The sequence below is a fragment of the Rattus rattus genome, chromosome 3, assembly GCF_011064425.1.
Source record: "Rattus rattus isolate New Zealand chromosome 3, Rrattus_CSIRO_v1, whole genome shotgun sequence".
NCBI classification, from domain to species: Eukaryota; Metazoa; Chordata; class Mammalia; order Rodentia; family Muridae; genus Rattus; species Rattus rattus.
Window position 1 is genome coordinate 193,202,249 of NC_046156.1, and position 21,125 is coordinate 193,223,373.

Genomic DNA, 21,125 nt, shown 5'->3' on the forward strand with positions numbered 1-21,125 from the left:
TGGTTGGAATAAAGACTGTGGTCTGGAAAATCTGAAGTATGTGTTACATGGGCTCGTAAAGAGAGCACTTCAGCCTCCACACTAGTGTCTTCCTTAGCACCTCTCCAAAAGCAGAGACTCCACAGAGCCAGGGATTTTGGTCTGATTCATTGTCTGATAGATTTTCAACTCCTCAAACAGGCTCTGACATGGAATAGGTATTAGGAATAAATAAATTTTCAGTAATATTATTACTAATAGTGTCAAAGAAGAGAAGGAAGTACTCAGTCATATACAAGGTGGTTATCATAAATGATAAAAAAAAGAAAAAGAAAGCAATGGCAGGTGAACTTGGCCAGTGATCTCATATTGTACATAGGACAGAAAGCCAATGCAGTTCAATGATGTCCCCTCTATGCCACAGTGTGTACAGTGTTTTGAACCTCTGCTTCATTCTATATGAGCTGTGCTCACCCCAGGGGAGCCATTACCTTTCTGTGCCTGTTCCTCATCATGTATACACTTAGGTTATACTAGATCTGCCTACTTCAGAATTGTGAGAATTAAATGACCAGTGGGCTGCCAGGCAAGACTTGTACATGGCAAGTTCCCAATAATTGTGAGTTACTCCTATTCCATGACTGAATATCACAGAGAGATAGCATTAATAAACATGCCACTTAAAAAGGACCAGCACTAACAAAGTTAAGTTAGAATTAACTGCAAAATGGAAAAAAAAATTAGGGGCTACAGAGCAGCCCCGGTTGGCGAAGTGTTTGACCCACTTTGGTGTGTTACTCCAGCCCATACACCAAGAGACTTTGTGTGGGGGCCTGGAACAGGAGAAGACTCTTCTGTTGGGAAACCTTGTCAATAAGGTCGAAGTCTACCATGTCCACATAGCTCCCCGAGCCTGGTACAAGTAGGGCATCTTTTCTACCTTACCTGGGGAGCCCAGCTCCACACTGCACCTGAAGAATGTCATGAAATCCTTGGCACAATTACAGACTCAGCTTCCTGGAGCCCATCTCCAAGTAGATGAGGTATCCTAAGACCTTAAACCTCAGCCCTCGGCCAATGAAACTTCACCCTAAGAAGAACCCCTTCCCACTTTCCAAGGTTTATATAGTCCCTGTTCACCCCAAGTAAAGTGCACAAGCTGTTCTGTGAATATCCTTTAAGAGAGCTGTTTCACTGAATGTCATCTAAAAGAACTGTAACGCTAAAGTCTTTGGAAAACACCCACATACACCACCACCCCACACACACACATGCTCCCCCCGCCCCCCTCCCGGAACAGGATCCTGCTCACCCACCCATTCTGGACTTTACTTCATTCTTACTTGCCCACTGACCACTCCATCCTTCCCACTTGGGGTGCAGCAGTGCACAGTGCCTTGACACACCAAGGGAAGAAGCAAAAAGCAGACCCACAGTCGTCAGCAGGTCCAGGCTGCTGTGCAGGCTACTCTGTCACTTGGACCATCTGATCCAGCAGACCTGATGGTACTTGAGGTGTCGGTGACAGGGATGCTGTTTGGATCCTTTGACAGGCCCCTATATGTGAATCAGAGAAGAGACCTTTGAGATTTTGGAACAAGGCCATCATCTTCAGATAAACCATTCTCTTTTCTGAAAGACAGCTCTTTGCCTGCTATTTGGGCCTTAGTGGAAACTGAACATTTGACAATGAACCACCAAGTTACCATGAGACCTGAGCAGCCCATTGTGAGCTGGGTGTCATCTGACCCACCAAGTCATAAAATAGAACATATATACCAATAACCCTTTATCAAATGGAGATGGTATTTACGTGGTTGGACCTGAGTAGGTCCTGAAGGCACAGTAGGTTACATGAAGAAGTTGCCCTAATACCTACGGTTTCTCCTCCTGTTACAATGCCATCTGCTGCCAAGCATGCACCTGTAGCCTCATGGGGTGTTCCGAATGATCAGCTACTGAGGAAGAGACTAGGGGCTGGTTTACTGATGGTTCTGCATGTGGCAGAGGCACCACCCAGAAGTGGACAGCTGTAGCATTACATACAGCTCCTTTCTGGGACAACCCTGAAAGTCACAGTGAAGGGAAATCTTCGCAGTGGGCAGAATTCCAGTCAGTACACATGGTCCTAAATTTTGTTTGGAAAGAGAAATGGCCAGATATGCAGTTGTTCACTGATTCATGAGCCGTTGTCAGTGGATTAACTGGATGGGCAGGGTCTTGGAAAGATCACCATTGGAAAGTTGCTGAGAAAGACATCTGGGGAAGAAGTCTGTGGTTAGATCTCTCCAAATGGGCAAAGGATGTGAAGATACTTGTGTCCCATGTAATTGCTTATCAAAAGGTGACTTCAGCTGAGGAGGAGGTCAGTAATCAAGTAGATAGGATGACCCGTTCTGTGAATAGTCAACATCTTTATCCAGCCTTGCCTACCATTGCCTGATGACCCGTGAACAAAGCAGCCATGGTGGTATAGAAGGGAATTATGCATGGGCCTGACAGCATGGGCTTCCACTCACCCAGGCTCACCTGGCTACAGCTGCTGAGATCTTGCTAGGTCTGCCAGCAAGTACACTGGCTGGTTCTGTGTGTGTCGACTTGACACAAGCTAGAGTCATCATAGAGGAAGGAGCCTCAGTTGAGGAAATACTTCCGTGAGATCCAGGCAAAACACTCGTGCACATGAAATCAAAACAGAGTCTTAAGGAAAAACCACACATGTTGCATCTGGGCACTTTGGCTCCTGACTACAGTTGCAGTGCTGGAGAGGTGGAAGCAGGAGAGCCAAAAGGTCTAAGTCATCCTCAGCTACAAAAGAAGTTTGAGGCTAGCCTGAGCTATATGAGACTCTTGTCTCAAAGAAGAAAACCCTTCATATGTTCATACCGATGATTCAGGCTACTCTAGCGTGAAAGGTAGCAGGACAGGCTTACTGCCCAGCTTTCTTAGCTGTGCCTCTTTTACTCCAGGGATGAAAACTCGATTCTTTTGTTATCCGTAATCATATGTATACATATACATATTTACATCAATACATACATGCATACATACTATACACATGTGTGTACATACGTACATACCTATCTAATCATGGCATATACACAGATTACATTTCAAGATTGTTAGCTTTTAGCCCTATGAAATGGGATGCACGAGCTGTATGACGTGTTTTCTCTTTTGACATAGACAGCGGTCAGGTCTAAGTTCCAAGTTTATGGGTTTTGTCTGTACTTTTCCTCTGCTGTGCTTGTAGTCTTCATTCTCATACTGTTACGCTCATATGTTACTATTTGATTGGTTTTGGATTTTCCCTGCTTTCTGGTTGGTTCCTTGATCATTGATATTGCAGTGTGTATATGTGTAGTCATGCCATCGTTCCAAGCATGAGAGCTGTACAGTGCCCTTCCTTTATCCCTACTTCCTCTTTTTTATTTCTCCCTTGATCCTTTTTTTCAGTTTCTTATATAACATATATTAATTGTATATTGTGGTGGATTTCCTTATGAATTTTTATGACACTCACCATTACCCCACATTAGCTCCTCTCTCTTCCCCTCTCCCCAGTCCTCTTCCCCGCGATCCTCTCCACAGTGCCCGTCCATCCCCTCTAGATGTCTAACAGCCTCATGGATTCTTCTCACCTTTCTCTCAAGGCGGATCTCCAGACGAGTTCTCAGCGTTTAAACCTTTCAGCCTCCAATGCTGCTGTGGCTGAACTTAAACCTGATTGTTGTATTGATGATGTCATACACCACGAAGTAAAGGAAATTGGGACGCACATGTAAGAATTAAGTTTACTACTTCTCAAAAACTTGTACTCATTTATTAATTTAGTTTCCTTTTTCCTTTTGTGGTCTTTTGTATATTTTTAATATTTACATATTTTAAATATAATAAATACATAAATGTGCAATATATTTAAATATATTGTATATTTATACATTTTAAATGTTTATTTATTTTTCGTTTTTCACCTATTCACTTTACATCCTGCTCACCACCCCCCTCCCAGCCACCTCTCCCACAGTCCTCCCCACATCTCCTCTAGGTGAGTGGCATCCTTCCTGGGTATCTCCCACCTCTGGCTCTTCAAGTCTCTGCAAGGCTAGGCACTCCCTCTCCCACTGAGGTCACACAAGGCAGCCCAGCTAGAAGAGCACATCCCACAGACAGGCAACAGCTTTGGGAGAGCCCTGCTCCAGTGGTTCAGGACCCACATGAAGACCAAGCTGCACATCTGCTCCATATGTGCGGGAGGCCTAGGTCCAGCCCTGTGTGATCTTTGGTTGGTGGTTCAGTCCCTGAGAACCCAAGGGCCCAGGTTAGTTGACAGTGCTGGTCTTCCTTGGAGTTCCTGTCCCCTCCATGGCCAGCAGTCCTTTGTCCTGTTCTTCCCTAAGCGTCCCCAGGCTCCATCCACTGTTAGGCTGTGGGTGTCTGCCTCTGTCTGAGTCAGCTGCTGGGTGGAGCCTCACAGAGGACATGTTCCTGGCTACAAGCGTAGCAGAGTCTCACTAATAGTGTCAGGGATTGGTGCCTTCATGGGTGGTTATTGATTGTCGATCCCTCAGGCTCTGCTCCATCCCCCTTGCCTGTATGTCTTGTAGACAGGATGAATTTTGGGTTGGAAGTTGTGTGGGTGGGTTGGTGTTCCCATCGCTCCACTGAGGTTCCTGCCTGGCTACAGGAAGTGGCCTCATCAGGTTCCATATCCCCAAGGCTCTGTGTCACTGCTAAGGTCACTCCCCATTGATTCTTAACCCAGGTCCCTATCATGACCTAGAGATTGCCCCACACACACACACACCAGTTACAGATATCCATCCATTCTCATGGCCATTTGGCCATCTCTCCTGTCCCTCCCCATCCTGATCCTGAACACCACTCCCCATTCCCCTTTCCATCCCCTCTCTCCCACTTCCCTCCCTCCATCTGCCTCTTAAGACTATTTTATTTCCCATTCCTAGTGAGAATCAACTATCCTCACTTGGGCCTTCCTTCTTGTTTAACTTCTCTGGGTCTATGGAGTTTAGCATGGGTATCCTGTATTTTAGGACTAATATCCACTGATAAGTTAATATATACCATGCATATCATTTTGAGACTAGGTTATGTCACTCAGGAAGATATTTTCCAGTTCCATCCATTTGCCTACGAATTTCATAAAGTCATTGTTTTTGATAGCTGAGTAATATTCCATTGTGTAGATGTACCACATTTTCTGTATCCATTCCTCTGTTGAAGGGCATCTGGGTTCTTTCCAGCTTCTGGCTATTATAAATAAGGCTGCCATGAACATAGTTGAACAAGTAAATGTCTTTGTGGGATGTATATATGTATCCTACCCTGACAACTCAAGTAGAGAGTCAAAGAGAACAAGATATGAAGAAATCTCAAGTTTTGCATTCCTGGCCTGTGAATGTGTTTGAATGTGAATACTGTTTCTCACTCTGAAAACAAGTGAGCCCTTCATCCCTCTAAACTACTTAGGCCTCCCAAGTCTCCAGGGATCTTTAACGGCAGTCCCAGAAGCCATCTGTCTCTTCAAAGTACTCCTCATTCCTCCTGTCTCCACCCTCACCTTCATCATCAACTGTGCTTCTCTTCATTGCATCCGTTAAAGCTTGTAATGCAGAAATACTTAAAATACAGTTACACCGTGTTGTTTGATAGTCGATTTCCCACCAGCTCTACTGAAGGTATTTTTACTGACTGCTCTGAGGTCGATAGAAACTTTGGATTAAAACTTCCTAGAAGTCAGGTTTCTGAGCTGTCATTCATTAATCATCTAGCACTTGAGAGATTCCCCCATCAGCCTTTAGAAACTCTGATTTGTCTGTGCTTTTCAAAGCTGTCTGTAACATAATCCACCACATATAACATTCTCGCTTCTCTTCCTGTACTCACATGGTTCTTCTTTTAACTCCAAACTCATTCTGTGGTATGGGGTGTGTTTGCTTACACAGAACTACCTGTGGGATTCTGTATAATTTCTTATATTTCAGAACTTCAGACTTTCTCAAAGAAGCTTTCCTACTTTGTACAGAGCTTGCGGAACCTGTGGGCTTTCTATCGTCTGTCTTTACAGTTACTATGGGGTTAACATGAAGTCTATGTAGTCTGTATGTCCCAATGAAATACCAGAGAACAGTGGTTCATGCTCACTGAAGCTGAGCTTCCCGTTGTATAGCCACCATTCTATAGGAAATGGATTAACCCACTTGAGAAGACCCAGAACGCAGTGCTAGTCTCAAAACCTATAGGTGCTGTAGGACTTCTCCTGCAAACACTTCCAGGGCAAGTATTGGGCAGGGTTGCGGTAGTTTTATTGCTGGTGTGTGTGTGTGTGTGTGTGTGTTTGCACACACATGCATGCATTGATTTGGGGTTTTGTTTGCTTATTCTTTGGGGTGTCTTGTTTTGTTGAGACGGAGTTATTGCTTTTGGTCAAGTTGCTCTTAAACTTAATGTGCAACTAAGCTGTCCTGCATCTGACAGTTCTCCAGCCTCCCCATCCCCTACCAGTATCAGAAGCATAGACAACCATCCCCAACTCACTTTCTAGCCCCTATTATCAATATAAGGCACCAGTATAAAAGAGAAATTAAATTACCCAAGTTTACTTAATTGTATGGAATATTAAAAGATTAATGTATTTCCCCAGCATTTTATAAGCACATGTATGACATAGTTCTCAAGCTTTTATGCTTCTCAATTTACTGTGAATATTTTTTCTACATCGGTCAATATCCTTAAAGACATGGCTTTTCTAAATAACCTCTTATGTGTTTGGTCAGAGTGCTTTGTTTAAAGAATATTTTCGGTTTTTTGCTACGAAAAGCAAAATAGAATCCAACATTGCCTATGAATACTTGAAGCAGATGTTCTGTGGGAATCAACATCGTTAGTGCTTTAAACCACAAGATTGTTTCTAAATTCCTTTCACCATCTGGCAATGTAAAAACACTTAAGTTTCTCTAACTCTCACCAACCTAAGGTATTCTTGCCAAACCTTGTTAGATTAAAAGTATTATCTCGTTGTTTTAGCATCTTTGACTCTGTGTGTAACTTACCACTTCACAGTTTTATTAACTAGTTACAGGACTGTAACACATCTGTGAATTCTTTTCATAAAATAGTTATGTATTCCTCCCTTACATTTTAAGTGATACATTCATCCTTTGCTGATTGAGTTAGAAAAACCCTTTGTATATTAACAATTTAGCCATCTTACCTTATTATTAGAAGTGTTTTACAGGGCTGGAGAGATGGCTCAGTGGTTAAGAGCACTGACTGCTCTTCCAGAGGTCCTGAGTTCAATTCGCAGCAACCACATGGTGGCTCACAAACATCTGTAATGAGTTCTGATGCCCTCTTCTGGCCTGTAGGTGCACATGCAGGTAGAAAGCTGTATGATGTATACATGATAAATGAATAGATATTTTTAAAAAAAGTGTTTTACACCAACTTTTAACTGTCTTAGTGGGTTTTGTTTTCTTGAGACATAGTCTCATTGTGTATCTGTGGCTGGCTTAGAACTCACAGAGATCCACCTGCCTCAGTCTCTACCTACCAAGTGCTGGGATTAAAGGCGTGGGCCACCACACCCAGGTTTCCTAGGTTTTTTTAATTAAAACTTGTACACAACTCCCCATTGTAACATGTTGCCTCTCCCTGGCATTTCCTTAAAGATGCATGTTTTTCCAGTGCAAATGAACTCTTCCCTTTAATCATATGCTTATTCTGGAAATTATTTTGGAATATATTCTACTTCCACAGGAAAAGTTTTGAAGTTCCTATTCTAAAAGGTCTCTCTCTCCCTCTCTCTCTCTCTCTCTCTCTCTCTCTCTCTCTCTCTCTCTCTCTCTTAATGTACATGTGAGAAACTGTAAATATAGTTAGTGCATAGAGTACATGCAGGAGCCGATGGAGGCCAGAAGAGAGAGTGAGATTCCGCAGACCTAGAGTTACACAGGCTGCTAGGACCAACCCTGTAAGTGGAGACTCAAACCCATGTCTTCTGCCAGACAGCAGGCATCTCAATCACTGGGTTCTCTCCAGGCCCCATTCTCGTTTTCTTAAAGAGAATTTCTTGTTAGTGTGTTGGGGTCGCATTAACAGAACACGGGGTACACAGCCAAGGCACACTTTATTCAGTGTCAGCTTCTTTTAAAGGCAAAGCAGAATAAAGATTTCCCACAGTTTCCAGTTTATACCGGTGCTGTTCCCCTAGCAATAGCTTATCTTGGTTCAAAGTGACCGAAGCCTTGCAGACTGAGGAATCTGTCAGCAGATGTCTCTTAGATGATTTGCCTCTTATAATTCAAAGCAGAGTTACTCTCTATGGCGAAGGCCACTTCCTCAGGTTTGCAGTTTACGTGGCAGACCAGGATTCTCTGCTTGGGAAATCATGCCTCTTCCTCACCGTGTGCTGAGATTGACAGGAGTCCTTTGTTGCCCAGCAGCTAGCAAGCTGGGAGCTGTCTCCTCATGCCATGCCATTCCTCCACATCCGTGTGTATGTATATCCATATGTACTAAAACCTTTTCCCTGCTGTAATCTCATTTAGCTACAGTTTCACATTGGTGGCTTTTTTTATATGTATAAGTAGAATTGAAGCATGTTAGACTTATTATTAAGAAGTAAGCTGGGAAATGATTCCAGAATATTAAGACATCTTTCTGTTTCAGCTTGGTGTGTGCTGTGAGTTACACAACTCAGGGTGGAGAAAAAATGTACTTTAGAAAATTCTTCAAATTTCAGGTATTGAATATGGAAGACATAATGTTGTTTTCAAATGCTTTTTATTTTCTTAGAAGTGTAATTTTTCCTCTTTTTCTGGGGGAAACAAGTTTTAAATAGATTGAAGAGCTTACATCTTGGATTCATTTTACAAGCTAGTGTTCAAAAGTCAGACTAAGTTAAGTTCAAGTGAATTATCATCACCAATGTAAGTTTTTACAATAAACTAAAGCACCTTATTGAAAAATAAAATCTTGTTTTATTAATGAGACAGCATAAAAACCTAAGAAGGGATAAAATGAATATAAAGCCTAAGTAAGAGTATTAAGAATAGCATTAAATATTCAGAGAAGAATTTAAGTGAAAAAATTTTTATTGTTTTACATGAATATTTCATAAACACTATGAAATCTTTAACAATTAAAATTAAAACATGGCTTTGAGTCATTAAAGCCTGTGGTTTAAAACAAATAAAAACAGTTGAATCAGAATTTCCTGACTGGTGTGCTTTGTCTGAACTAGGTTCTCAAACCACTGGATGTGAAAACCAAATTTTACAATGCAGAGGTAAGTGTGAGGCCTGTAGTAAGATTTCATTCCCACATGGAACACTTGACTGAAAGTCAGAGGTACTTCCTGTCATGTCAAAGCGATGCTAAGATGACTGAAGTATTTGTGATAAGAGCCTAAATTCCAGTAAGAAGTGGCTTTGGTTGAAAGTGTTCCTTATTCTGCTTGTTTCAACCTACATATGATCAGTGTATCTTGATTTCTGCTCTGGTGATTTTCTGGGACATTCACCCATTTTAAACAATTTCCTTACAATCGACATAATGATGGGGGTGTTGCTTTCCCACACTAGTAATGCTGAATACTTGCAGTGACTTTCTGGACGTTTCTAGATTCAGGTGGTGGACATAGACTTGATGTCCATGGGAAAGGAAGGGCAGTGAGTGCCCTGGGAAGTCCATGTACCAAGAAGAGCCAGGCCAGCCAGTGTTAGAAAGCTTCCTGGGAGAGCCTCGAAAGGCAAAACTGGAGAAAATGGAACCTAAAGAGTAGGGCATGCTCTGTCCGTTAGCCTAGAGAAAAGTTAAGTAGGATCAGTCCTAACATAAGGGATTTTATTGTTTGGATTCCCCAGAATTGTGAATAACTTCCAGGGCTGTAGAAAAATGAGATTGCAGGTGGCTGGGGAGGTTAAGGCCAGCCTGTGCTGCACAGTGGGCTAAGCTGGGATACACAGTGAGACCCTGCCTTGAAGAAAACAAAAGGAATCTTGTCATGAAGAGTCCTTTTAGCCCTCCTGTAAATTAAGAATTACTCAAATACTGTGTTTTCTCATGAAGAGTCCGTCTGGGTTACTCTACAACCAGGAGTGGTCAGAAGTTTGCAGTCATGTCCCACTGTTTCACTGAGGATAAAGCTTGCAGTAATAGCTAGAACTGGTTAGCAGTCACAGTGAGTCATATTTACTACCCTGTAAATACGTGTTAGAGGAAAGGAAAAATGCACATAATGAACAAGACGGTCTTGAACTGTGCATAAAATCACACTGGGGTAAAAAGTTGAAGCAGTCCATAAACACTTCACTGGGAAAGCAAAATAGAAACAAAGTGCGGAAAGTCACTGCAATCTCAGAGTCTTTCAAAGTCCCAAGCTAGACAAGTGCTCGTCAGCCAACAGCGTGACTCCGACTGTATTCTAAGTAGTTGCTCAGCCACGTCATCAGGAATGGCCGATAGGAGACACCTTATGCTCCCTGGGCCGTGGACTTGTCAAGCATTTTTGTTACTATTAGCATGTTCTAATCATGCCAGTGTGAGACTGGCTCCATGAAAGATTTTGCTTTAGTTTTCTAAGCTAGGAATGTCTTACAGGGAGATACGTGAATTACTAGGTAAGAGTCAAACATTTGGTCACCTGCCCAGTTCAAAGCCCTGTGTGAGGTGGGAAGTAAACGTAAGCATGCGGCTTCCCCAGCCTCAGAAACACTGTGGTGGTCGGAACTGTGTAATATAGTCACAGTATATGTAATTCCCTCCATCCCAAACTGTGATGTGTGTTCATACTCTAGGAACGTAGCAGTGACAATTATTCCCAGCTATACATCTGATGAAGGAAGTGTCATTTGACACTGGGTGTAATAAATCTAATTTTAAATATATATTTATATAATTCATAACAGACAGAAATCTAATAACAGTAAGAAGAAAATGAACCGAATTGTCTATCCCAGCATTTCCTAAAATATGTCCTATGGTAGCTCTAATCACCAAGATCCTCCCCTGGGAAAGGACCCCAGCACTAGGTAAATTCCAGGGACACTTTATGGTGTTGTGTTCTAAGTGTGGAGTGCAGTGTGCTTCCCCCTGAGGTGTGAGAATGCATACAGGCCCAGGAGGAGAGAGTGGACAACAGGACTGCAGCAGCGCCTGTAAAGCGGATCCGTGGGCACCTCTGCCCTCGCTGCCCGTCTTGGGGGCGGTTGTTGAAGTCTTCAGCCTAGGCATCTTCTCTGCCCCATTGTCATGTAACTGTAGCAGTGTCCCTCTTAGAAAAGTAGTTTGTCATGTTTCTGTATGTTGCTTCGTGTTTACTTTCTTGTTTACTAATGCTGTCTTTAGTAAGTAAAAAAAATGCAGAAATGCATTTTATTTTAAAGTTATTCTTTTTCTTTAACATTTAACTCTGATTTTTCTAATTTTTCTTTTTTATTTTTCCATTAGAGTGACCTCAGTTCTGTGGTAATTTCATTTTTTATTATAAATTTATATGCTTTTTCACCCCTTTTTGACTGCCTAATTAATCTCTCTCTACAAAACATAGTGGAAAAACAGTTAGTTGTGAATACGCAATCTGTGACTTCCAAAAAAGAATACACAATTTGAGCATACTTGTTCAATTGTTTGCCTGTGAAAGTAAAGATTAAATTGTCACATTGACATGATTTCATCCCATTTCTAGTGTCTCTGGTGCTTGTTTTAGAAGATACTTATAATCTGGTTCTCTTTTATAATCTTACTTATAATCTGGTTTGGGATTTTCAGTATCTTGCTGTGAAATATCCAGTTATCTTCCCTTCCTTACATAGAAGGCACACTTGAAATTCATTTTGAGGTGCACAGGAATTGTACATCTGTGCCCTTAACAAAAGCAAGCAAAAGCAAGCAAATTTCCCACACTGGCTGACTTCAGATGTTTGACTTTCTATTTACACTGAGCAGCACTTGCTTATTATGAAACGTGTACAGCAGCCGCGGCACTAAATCCTTGTCCTGCGTTTTCAGATGTTCAATCACTTGGTGCTAACGGTTCACACTAACTTGATTTTCCATTATGCCTGCTTTCCTTTCACTTTATCTAAGCTGTGCATCATGTTATACAGAGAACTGCATTTTAAAAATTGAAATGTGGGCCTTTGGTTATTGTAAGAGCAATGGATTTATGGGATATATTCACTTAACTTCCTAAGGAGGAGAAATAGAAAGATGTGTTTAGATGGAACATGGTTTTAGCCAGGGGTGGTGGTGCACAGCGTTAGTCCCCAGCACTTGACACAGAAGCAGCAGATCTGTGAGTTACAGGCCACCCTTGGCTCTGTAGTTCCAATACAGCCAGAGCTAATGGAAGAAGGAAGGAAGGAAGGAAGGAAGGAAGGAAGGAAGGAAGGAAGGAAGGAAGGAAGAAAGGTACATTGTTTTAATTTGAGCCCACATCTAAAAGGCCAAAAAATCTGTTTTAGGCATCTAAAATTATAATTTCACTGTATTTTTCATAATTTGTCACTTTTCTTCAGCATTTAAAAAAGCTCATAATTCCTCAGTTTGAGGATATAGTTAATTTCAGAGTTTTATAACTAAAACTTTTGGGGAAAAATAATTTCAGAATAGCCTTGGTATAACATTTTTATTCTCTAGTCACCAGAAGGAGACCCAGAACCCAAGAGGAATAATAATCAAGATGTTTAACAGAAATGAGTACGGAATTCAGTGTTTTTACAAATTGAATATTTAAGTTATCCAGAGTGAGATGAACGGCATCATTGTGAACTATGTCGAAGTCCACAGAATACTCTGACAGGCTTAGAAGCTGAGTCGTCATCAGGGTGTTACATACTCTTGTTTTAACCTTAAATATCCATATAAAATGAATGGAGAAATGACTAAGGCCACCTATAAATTACTTTAATTTTAAAAATTACACCCTAATGGTTGTAACAGATGTTATTCATAACTAGTGGTCACTACGTAGATAGAAGTGGTTGCATGTTACTCACATTATGTCAGAATACTCAAGTAAAGACCGATTGTCTCCCCTGGCACTGTCTGGGTGCACCCATTCCACTGAAGTCCCTTCTAACATTTCAGCACCTGATCAGACTTAGATTTTGTTGTTGTAACTGAAGTACTAGTCCAACACATGCTTTTGGGTTCTATAAAATGTATTCTAGTTATCCCACATCCATTGTTTGACAGGGCATCTGTTGACTAACACCTCACTTTGCTCCTGTTTATTATGTTAGGAGGAAGATTTCTTTCCTTGCATTAATTGTGATAATTTTGATTTGCAGGCATGAACTAATCACATTTGTGGTTAATACTTTTTATATAAGTAAGATATTTTCATTAAGGTTAATACTGTAAATACAATGACATTTTGGTGGATTTCTTTTTCCATATCCTCAGACTGATGAAGTATTTCTTGAAGCCCAAATTCAGAATATAACAACCTCACCAATGTTTATGGAGAAAGTTTCCCTGGAGCCATCAATAATGTACAATGTAACAGAATTGAATTCAGTGAACCAAGCTGGAGAATGGTAAGTAGGAAATGTTTGCTGTTATTTGGAAAGATGCAGGTTTTTCTAGTGTAGTAGATTTTGACTTATTTTAAAACAATTGGTGGACATAATGCTTTAGAGAAGTTTTAATTAATCAAAACCGTCCTAAGAATGCAGAAGCCCCACAAGCTCTCCTCACCAGCCAGTGTCTCCTCCTGCTGTTTCTTTCCTCCCTACCTTTGTTTGTCTTAGCGCCAAGCTCTCTCCAGGTTGTCAGGCTGGGCTCCAGCCAGCGTCTGCCGCAGCTTCCCAAGGAGCAGTACACCCCACGCACCCGGCTCTCCTGCCTTGGATTAATGTGGCACATTCTATGATCTGTGGGCCAATATGGATTCCTAATAGAAGCTAAGGTCATAGTTGAGGTGTGCAGTTTGGGATGTGCATGATGTAAGACTGGACAAGGCTATAGCAGCACTTGTCAGCCATCACTAAAGAAGTCTCCTCGCACCTCCTCCACATAAAGATAAAGGGCCGCCTCTTCCCATCTGGTGTAGCCCTTTGCAAAAGCACTTGTTCTCTCCTCCTCCCCCAAGACAGGGATTCTTGTGAAGAAAGCTCTGTAGGCCCGGCTGGCCTCCGAGTCCACCTCCTGAGAGGGAATAAAGGCGTGTGCCCCACAGCCTGGCTGTGCTTGTCTCCTCTTTGATCCAGATCAGTCTGAAACTAGTCACTGTTGTCCTGCCAATGATAAAACTGAAACGGGGGAGGTCAGGGAGAAGGTACTAGGGCTCAGTGTTAGGGTGAGTGTGAATTTGACAAAGAAATCATTGGAATATAAGAAGAAACAGGCTTCAGAGTAGATGGTTTTATGGAAAGTATACGTGTTTTTACCGCTACTGTGGAGAAGGAACAGATAACTGTATTGCTAATGTAGGTGAGGGGTAACAGCTGGGTGAGCAGCTGGTTTTCTTAGTAATAACATTCATATGGTGGTTAGATAGAGAAAGGTCGATGATCTCCTCTGCTTCCACTGAGAAAACAAGTTTCCATTCTTTGTCCATTCTGACAGCAGTTCCTTAAGGTAGAATGGTGTCTCTCAAGGCTGGTAGTGTAGATACATGGGACAGCACTTGCCTCTCATGTGCAGCACCCTGGGTTCTGTCCCCCGCTCCACACAAAGAAACAGAGCCTGTTGCTGTGTGTTTAAGCTGGTTTCTCTCTGTCCCTCCCTTTCTTCCTCTTCTGTGGAGAGAGAGTACTGGGAACTGAGCCAGTGCCTCACGCATGCTGGGCAAGTGCTGATCACAGAGAGAACACAGCTCTCTTCCACCTTTTAAGGGAGACAGAGTGTAACTAAGTTGCCCAAGCTCTGGGAACACATTGTCTCACTAGGCAGACGCTCCCTTCCATTTGGGTTGAAAGACTGCTCCTAGATATCTGAGCAATAAATCACCATTTCCTATTCAAAAGAATTAACCGTATGAATAGTGTTGCCTTCAGAAAGATGCTTAATATATTTTTCTGCCTATTTCTGCACTGGCCAGCGTATCTACATTTGGGTCCAGAGGATATTTGCAGCCAATGGATACACGCCAATACTTGTACTGCCTAAAGCCCAAGAAGGAATTTGCAGAAAAAGCCGGCATCATTAAGGGAGTGACAGTAATTGGGAAACTGGATATAGTGTGGAAAACAAATCTGGGTGAAAGGGGCCGACTACAGACCAGCCAGCTTCAAAGGATGGTGAGTCCAGAAAACACTGAGTGCGGGGTTGGTGTGAGAGGACAGGCGAGTCTTACACCTCAGCACCAAAGGGCAGAGCCCACGAGTCCCTCGTTTCTAGAAAACGCTAATAGTCGTGTTGACCCATAGGTAGAAAACTAGTGCCGAGATTCCTGGGAAATGTTCAGATGTTAGTGTGTGACTTTTGTCTGGTTTGGTTTGTTGTTGATGATGATGATTTCACCAAACAGGACTTAAGGTAACTGCGTATGAGTTACTCTTCTCCCTAAGTCACGCTCACCGCTCATCTGATGCTCCTTACATTGAGGTACCCTGGGAGATGTCCCGAACTTCACAGAGTCACAGCACTTACCAACTCAGTCTACACCTCTGTCGCTTTTGTCTTGAAACAGGCTGTCAGTGTGCCGCCATGGCCGGTCTGGAACTGGACAGCCCTTCGAGATCAGATCCCCTAAATCCTAATTCATTCTTGTCTCAAGGCAAGATTCATCTTAATTCTGCTGAGTCTGGAGTATCACAAACAGTCCAGGCCCGCAGGTCCTGCTAGCTGAGGTCACAGCAAAGGGGTTTGAGTGTAGACTAGGCCAGAGCAGCAGGATGTGGTCAGAATGCCAGCCGCGTCTGTCCAGTGGGCACAGACACCTTCATTAGCATCGAAAGATTTCTTAATTGTGTATTTCAACTGTTACTTTTTTCCGCAGGCTCCAGGTTATGGAGATGTTAGGCTGTCTTTAGAGGCCATCCCAGATACCGTAAACCTAGAAGAACCTTTCCACATTACCTGTAAAATCACAAACTGCAGGTAATGCCGATGCGTGTGGGCGGGGCGTGTGGGCGGGGCAGGTGAGCTGCTCCATTTCCTTCACATTCGTAGACCTAAAGAAGGGCCAGCAGGTTCTTATGGGAAGACAGATTAACAAGTCAGATACATTCCTCTGATACTGGAACATATCTTTAATATTTACAAGAAAAAACATGGACGTGATCTTAAAGCAAGAGGCGCTCACAAGTTAGGAATTGATTCTGATTGTTTGTCTTTTGCCTATTTCCTTTGGCCGTGTTCCCTGAGACAGTTTTGTTATATAGCCCAGGCTGGCCTTGCCCGTGCCATCTTCTTACTCTCCTGAGTGATGATGTATAGGCTAAAGTTTTTTTGAGTTTTTTTTGTCGTCATTTTGTTTTGTTTTATTTTTGAGACAAGGTCTCCCTGCCTGGAACTACTAGGTAGACCAGGCTGATGTCAGATTAATAGAGACCCGGGAGCCTCTGTCTCCGGGAGTGATGGGATTAAAGGCATCCACCTCCACGCCCGGCTGTTAAGCAGTTTTGGCAGTCAACAGAAGAAGCAAAGGCTATGTAACTTAAAGACTAGAAAGCCGAGAATTCTGTCCCCCCCAAGTCATGTTGCTAGCTCTCGCATTGTTTGCCGCACACTGTTAGTTTGGGTTAACATTACAGTGAGGAATCGCAGCTCTCAGAAGACCCGTGTGATCGCTTCAGTCCCATAGTCAGTCCAGCCCTTAGTTTTAAGGAAATAGGAGATGTCCTTCAAAATTACAGAAATGCCGGATTCTCTGGGAAGCCACACACATAAGCTACACTCACCGCTACAGTTGGTTTCTGGGGCAGTGTCTCTAACCCAGCCTGGCACTGAGCTCCCTCTCAGTCTGAGGAGGACCTTGAAATTCTTACCCCCACTTCCCAGGTGCTAGGTAGGATTACAGGTCTGCACCACCATGCTGTTCACGAAGCGTCGGGAACAAACCCAGGGCCTTGTGGATGCTAGGGAAACGCCACCAACTGCTGCATTCCCAGCCCCTCGGACTTTTTCATGGAGAGTTTGAGTTTACTTCTGTGGTAGCGTCCATGTCCTGCTGTTCCTTGTCGTCTCTCTGACTGGCCTGGGAATTAGTCAGAAGAGTCAGATCTTACAGCTTTACGTACCGTGCTTTCAATCATAAAGTCTCAGTGAACATCCAAGCAAAGATATGCAGATATAGGCTATCTATGTCCAGGGAAATCTTCGTTTTGAGGGTTTTGAGTGTGTCAAATAAGTTTATTGACTAACAAAGTACTGTAGATTTTTTAATTAATTTTTTGATGTTCATTTTCATGTAATGATTCAACTAGGTTTTCTAACTTAAGAGTTTCAATTTCCTGTATAAATATCTAACCCAGTATACACACATGTGCATACAGACACACAACGTGCATAGAAAACATCACAGCAGCGGCGAAGGCAGAGGAGGGGTGTGGCCCAGTTGGTGGGGTGTCTTCCTAAGTTGTTCAATGCCCTGATTCTGATCTCTAGCCAGTACTTTTAATACTAGCCCTTGAGAAGCAGGGAAGATACCCAAAGTTCCAGGCCATCTTCATCTACCAGGAGTCGGAGGGCAGTCCAGAGTACAAGACACTCCGTCTTAGGAGTGAGGTGGCTCCGTGGGTTGCGGCACTTGCTGCTAAACAGGATGACCTAAGTTCAAGGCCCAGAACCCACCTGGCAGAGTGACTGAGCCAGCTCTTACTGCTTGTCGACTGACCTCCACATGCACAGCGTGGACATGCACACCCGCACATAGCGCACACACAAAACAAACGGATGTGAAAAAAGATGTAATAGCTTTTATAGAATGTTCTGAGGAGACCATGCTGTGCATCTAAAATGGTCCCTAACACAAAGAGCATTTCTAATTGCTATCTTCCCGGGTAGACATAGAAACATGTAAAGCAAATATAATTTCAGTTCGTAAGTTAAGTTCTAAGTAAATACTGAAACAGGAGCCAAATCCTAAGGCACACAAGCCGAGGAGCTCACCACAATGGAGAGACTAGAAACTGAACCTGAGAGCTCAGTGCCATAAACACTGTCTTTACAGGGAGCTCAGTGAGCAAGCGGAAATGGCTGTTTCTCAGGATCCCTGTCGGTCATTTCTTAGTTAGCTGCATGCCAAAAGAACAGGTTTTACTCAGAAAAAGGACTAAGCAGACGTCGCTTGTCCTTTCCTGTGGAGTTCTCAGTAGGATGAGTAAGAGACATAGCAGTAAAATGAGGTTCAAATGCCTGAGTCTAGAGAAGAGGCAAGGCCAGGGAGCCCATGTTCACGAACAACCGGAAAAGAAAACCCCCTTAGCGCCCGCCGGTAGGTGTATGGCTACTGTAATCCTGGAAGATGCTGTCCCTTCGTTTTCCTTACCGTGTCCTTAGGTTTGTTTTGCTTTCTGAGACAGTGCCTCTCCATAGCCCAGGCTGGCTCACACTGGCTATATAGCCCAGGCTGGCTCACACTGGCTATATAGCCCAGGCTGGCCTCGAACTTTTGATCCTTCTACTTTTAACTCCCAAGTGGTCCCTCACTCCTTCCTTTTATCTTAAGCTCATTTTTCCAGTCTTTTTCTGGTTCTTATTCTCCTGGACATACAGAAAGTAAGCTTACTGAAAAACCGGAAGGAATGTGATGGTATCTGCTTAGCAGGAAATAAACAGATTTACTCTGGTTTCTGATTGCTTCAGCAGTGAGAGGACCATGGACCTAGTGCTGGAGATGTGCAACACCACCTCTATCCACTGGTGTGGGATTTCAGGAAGACAGCTGGGGAAGCTACACCCCAGCTCCTCGCTCTGCCTGGCCCTGACTCTCCTGTCCTCAGTACAGGGGCTCCAAGTACGTCCTTTGTTCAGTAATTTCAACAGGGTGGGCTCAGCCATCATTTCTGATGGCTGTGTTTCCATGGTAATTATCATGAGTGAACACTGAAGTGCATCTCACTCTCTCCCCACTTCCCTTCCTCTAGAGCGTGTCTGGCTTAAGACTCACTGACACATTTTTAAAAAGAACATATGAGTATGATGACATCGCACAAGTCTGCGTGGTCTCAGCTGCTGTGGAAGTGGAAGCCTGAAGAAATTTCCTAATGTCAAACTTGTTTAATCACAGAATGCTCTCCGTATTTTGTCAGCTTTGTGCAACGATCAGTAATGAAAATAAGTATATGTTATTTAAATTTGTTTCCTGTAAAACAGTTAAATATTAAATGTTTGTTGTAAAAACACTAGGCTCGTGAATTATATTCTAAAGGAACAGAACATTTCTGTATTTTGTATACATATTTTGTGTCCTTTAAGATAACTTGGGGTTTTTTTGTTTGTTTTGTTTTCAACAAGCTCATCTTTGAGGCTTTTTGCCTAACACGTATGTAAAAAGCAATCTGCAGATGTTTTTGTAAAGGGCTGGCTATCAGATGTCTTACACTCTGTGGGCAGATGAGTTCTGCTATCTGAGTAGACTAGCAGGGGTGTCCAGGGGTGATGACACCTGCTTGCTAGGGCCCTAGGCTACATACAAACTCTGTCTGGAAGACACCATTTGTTTTAGGATTATCGAATTTTCATAATACTTCATATAGAAATTTAGTTAAACTAATCAGAGTCAACTGCAGTCTCTTTCCTAAGTGTTCAGTCAATAGAAGAGAGGCCTGTTTGAAACAATTCAGGTCCCCTTCCTGCGGCCTACCTCACACAGGATAAGCATTTTTGGTCGTTTTCAGAATAGTTGTATGGGTGCATGTCTGCTTTTGTGTACACATACCAACAGATATCAACAGATACTCAAGATTGATTGACTCAGTTAACGTTCAATAATGTTAGTAATTACTTAGCTTTACCTTAAAGACTCCTGGGTCTTCCCCACTAAGGAATGAGGAGCTTATTTTCATAGTATACATTTAAATGATTCTAACTTCATACCTGATTTTTAACTCTATCAGGCACTAACATAGAAGCTTTATTTGTCCATATAATAGCAACCATTCATGTCAGGAACAAGTCGGCAAAAAAACTAAGGCTTACAGCAGCTTTGCAATAGGTTTATAACAAAATGTTTCCCTATTTGTCAGGGAAACAAGAACCCATGATGTTAAATAAACTTCATCCTATTTTGGCGAGTTGAAAGTCCCCACTATATATTAAAAATATAATTCTTTACAATGGAGGACTGCATTAAGTCAAAACACAAAACCTGTTTTCTTAAATGCATAATTATTTATTGCCATGGCAAATTGTTTGGTCCAAAATGAAAGGTATATTCAGAAGACTTGCCCCTCACATTAGTCATGATTGATGAATGTCTGTGCAAAACAAAAGACAAGCAGTGAGAACTGAGGTCTGTTCCTTTAGGATGACAGCCTGGAGACGTCGTCATTATCAGCATCCCCTCATGGCTGAACCACTCTTTGATTCAGTCAGAATGTACAACTTATTCTGCTGTGTACTTTGAGGTACAAAGTCTCTTCTGTGCATAGACAACATAGCTGTGTACTATTTATACTTTAAATAAAGGATAGATAATGCCGTCTTAGGATCTGAGCCAACTAGTATAAAAATTGGACTGACGGTTTGATACAGTAAATGAAAATTCCATTTCCCGAAAAAGGGCACGTTGGGTTTTGCATAGCATGGTAACAGCGTCCACTACTCCATTCCCAATTAGAACATCTGCAAGTGCCCAATGCCCTGTTTCTCTTAGCGAGTGTATTTCCTGGTCAAGGGAAAGAATACAGGGGAAGTGTCTTAAACTTTTAAGACACCTAGCACAATCAGACCACACAGAAAGCCTTGAGATAGCTTGCAGTGTGATGGTTTCAGTGTGATGGACAGACCTAGAGAATAAAGGGTGTCCTGAATAGAAGGAAAATCTGTGGAAATGGGAGGCAACATCCAGCTGTCTAGTTCTTCGTTCCTGTATTTCACGTAAGAATGCCTTCAGCCAGGGGCATTAGCACATGAAGACAGTGTTCCAAAGCTGTTAATTCTTGAGAGTTTTACTGCTCAAATGAGTTGGGACCTGTTCCTTCCTCAACGAGAGAGTTATAGAGAAGGGA

At 42.6% G+C, this 21,125-nt stretch overlaps 1 protein-coding gene across 4 annotated transcripts in view; it reads left to right on the plus strand.

Annotated features, from left to right (window-relative positions):
• The window catches only part of Trappc13 (trafficking protein particle complex 13), a 31,538-nt gene extending 12,237 nt beyond the window's left edge, over positions 1 to 19,301 (plus strand). The window contains exons 5-13 of one of the 4 annotated variants that reach the window (XM_032898951.1): positions 3,633 to 3,760; positions 8,671 to 8,743; positions 9,245 to 9,289; positions 11,452 to 11,469; positions 13,411 to 13,544; positions 15,050 to 15,248; positions 15,950 to 16,050; positions 18,760 to 18,910; positions 19,041 to 19,299. In XM_032898951.1, the coding sequence (XP_032754842.1) occupies positions 3,633 to 3,760; positions 8,671 to 8,743; positions 9,245 to 9,289; positions 11,452 to 11,469; positions 13,411 to 13,544; positions 15,050 to 15,248; positions 15,950 to 16,050; positions 18,760 to 18,910; positions 19,041 to 19,148 (957 nt within the window). In that variant the 3' untranslated portion in view covers positions 19,149 to 19,299. Of the gene's footprint in view, positions 1 to 3,632; positions 3,761 to 8,670; positions 8,744 to 9,244; positions 9,290 to 11,451; positions 11,470 to 13,410; positions 13,545 to 15,049; positions 15,249 to 15,949; positions 16,051 to 18,759; positions 18,911 to 19,040 lie in introns of all 4 variants that reach the window. The other 3 variants (XM_032898952.1, XM_032898954.1, XM_032898953.1) reach the window with 3 other exon arrangements.
• The last annotated feature ends 1,824 nt before the right edge of the window (positions 19,302 to 21,125 follow it).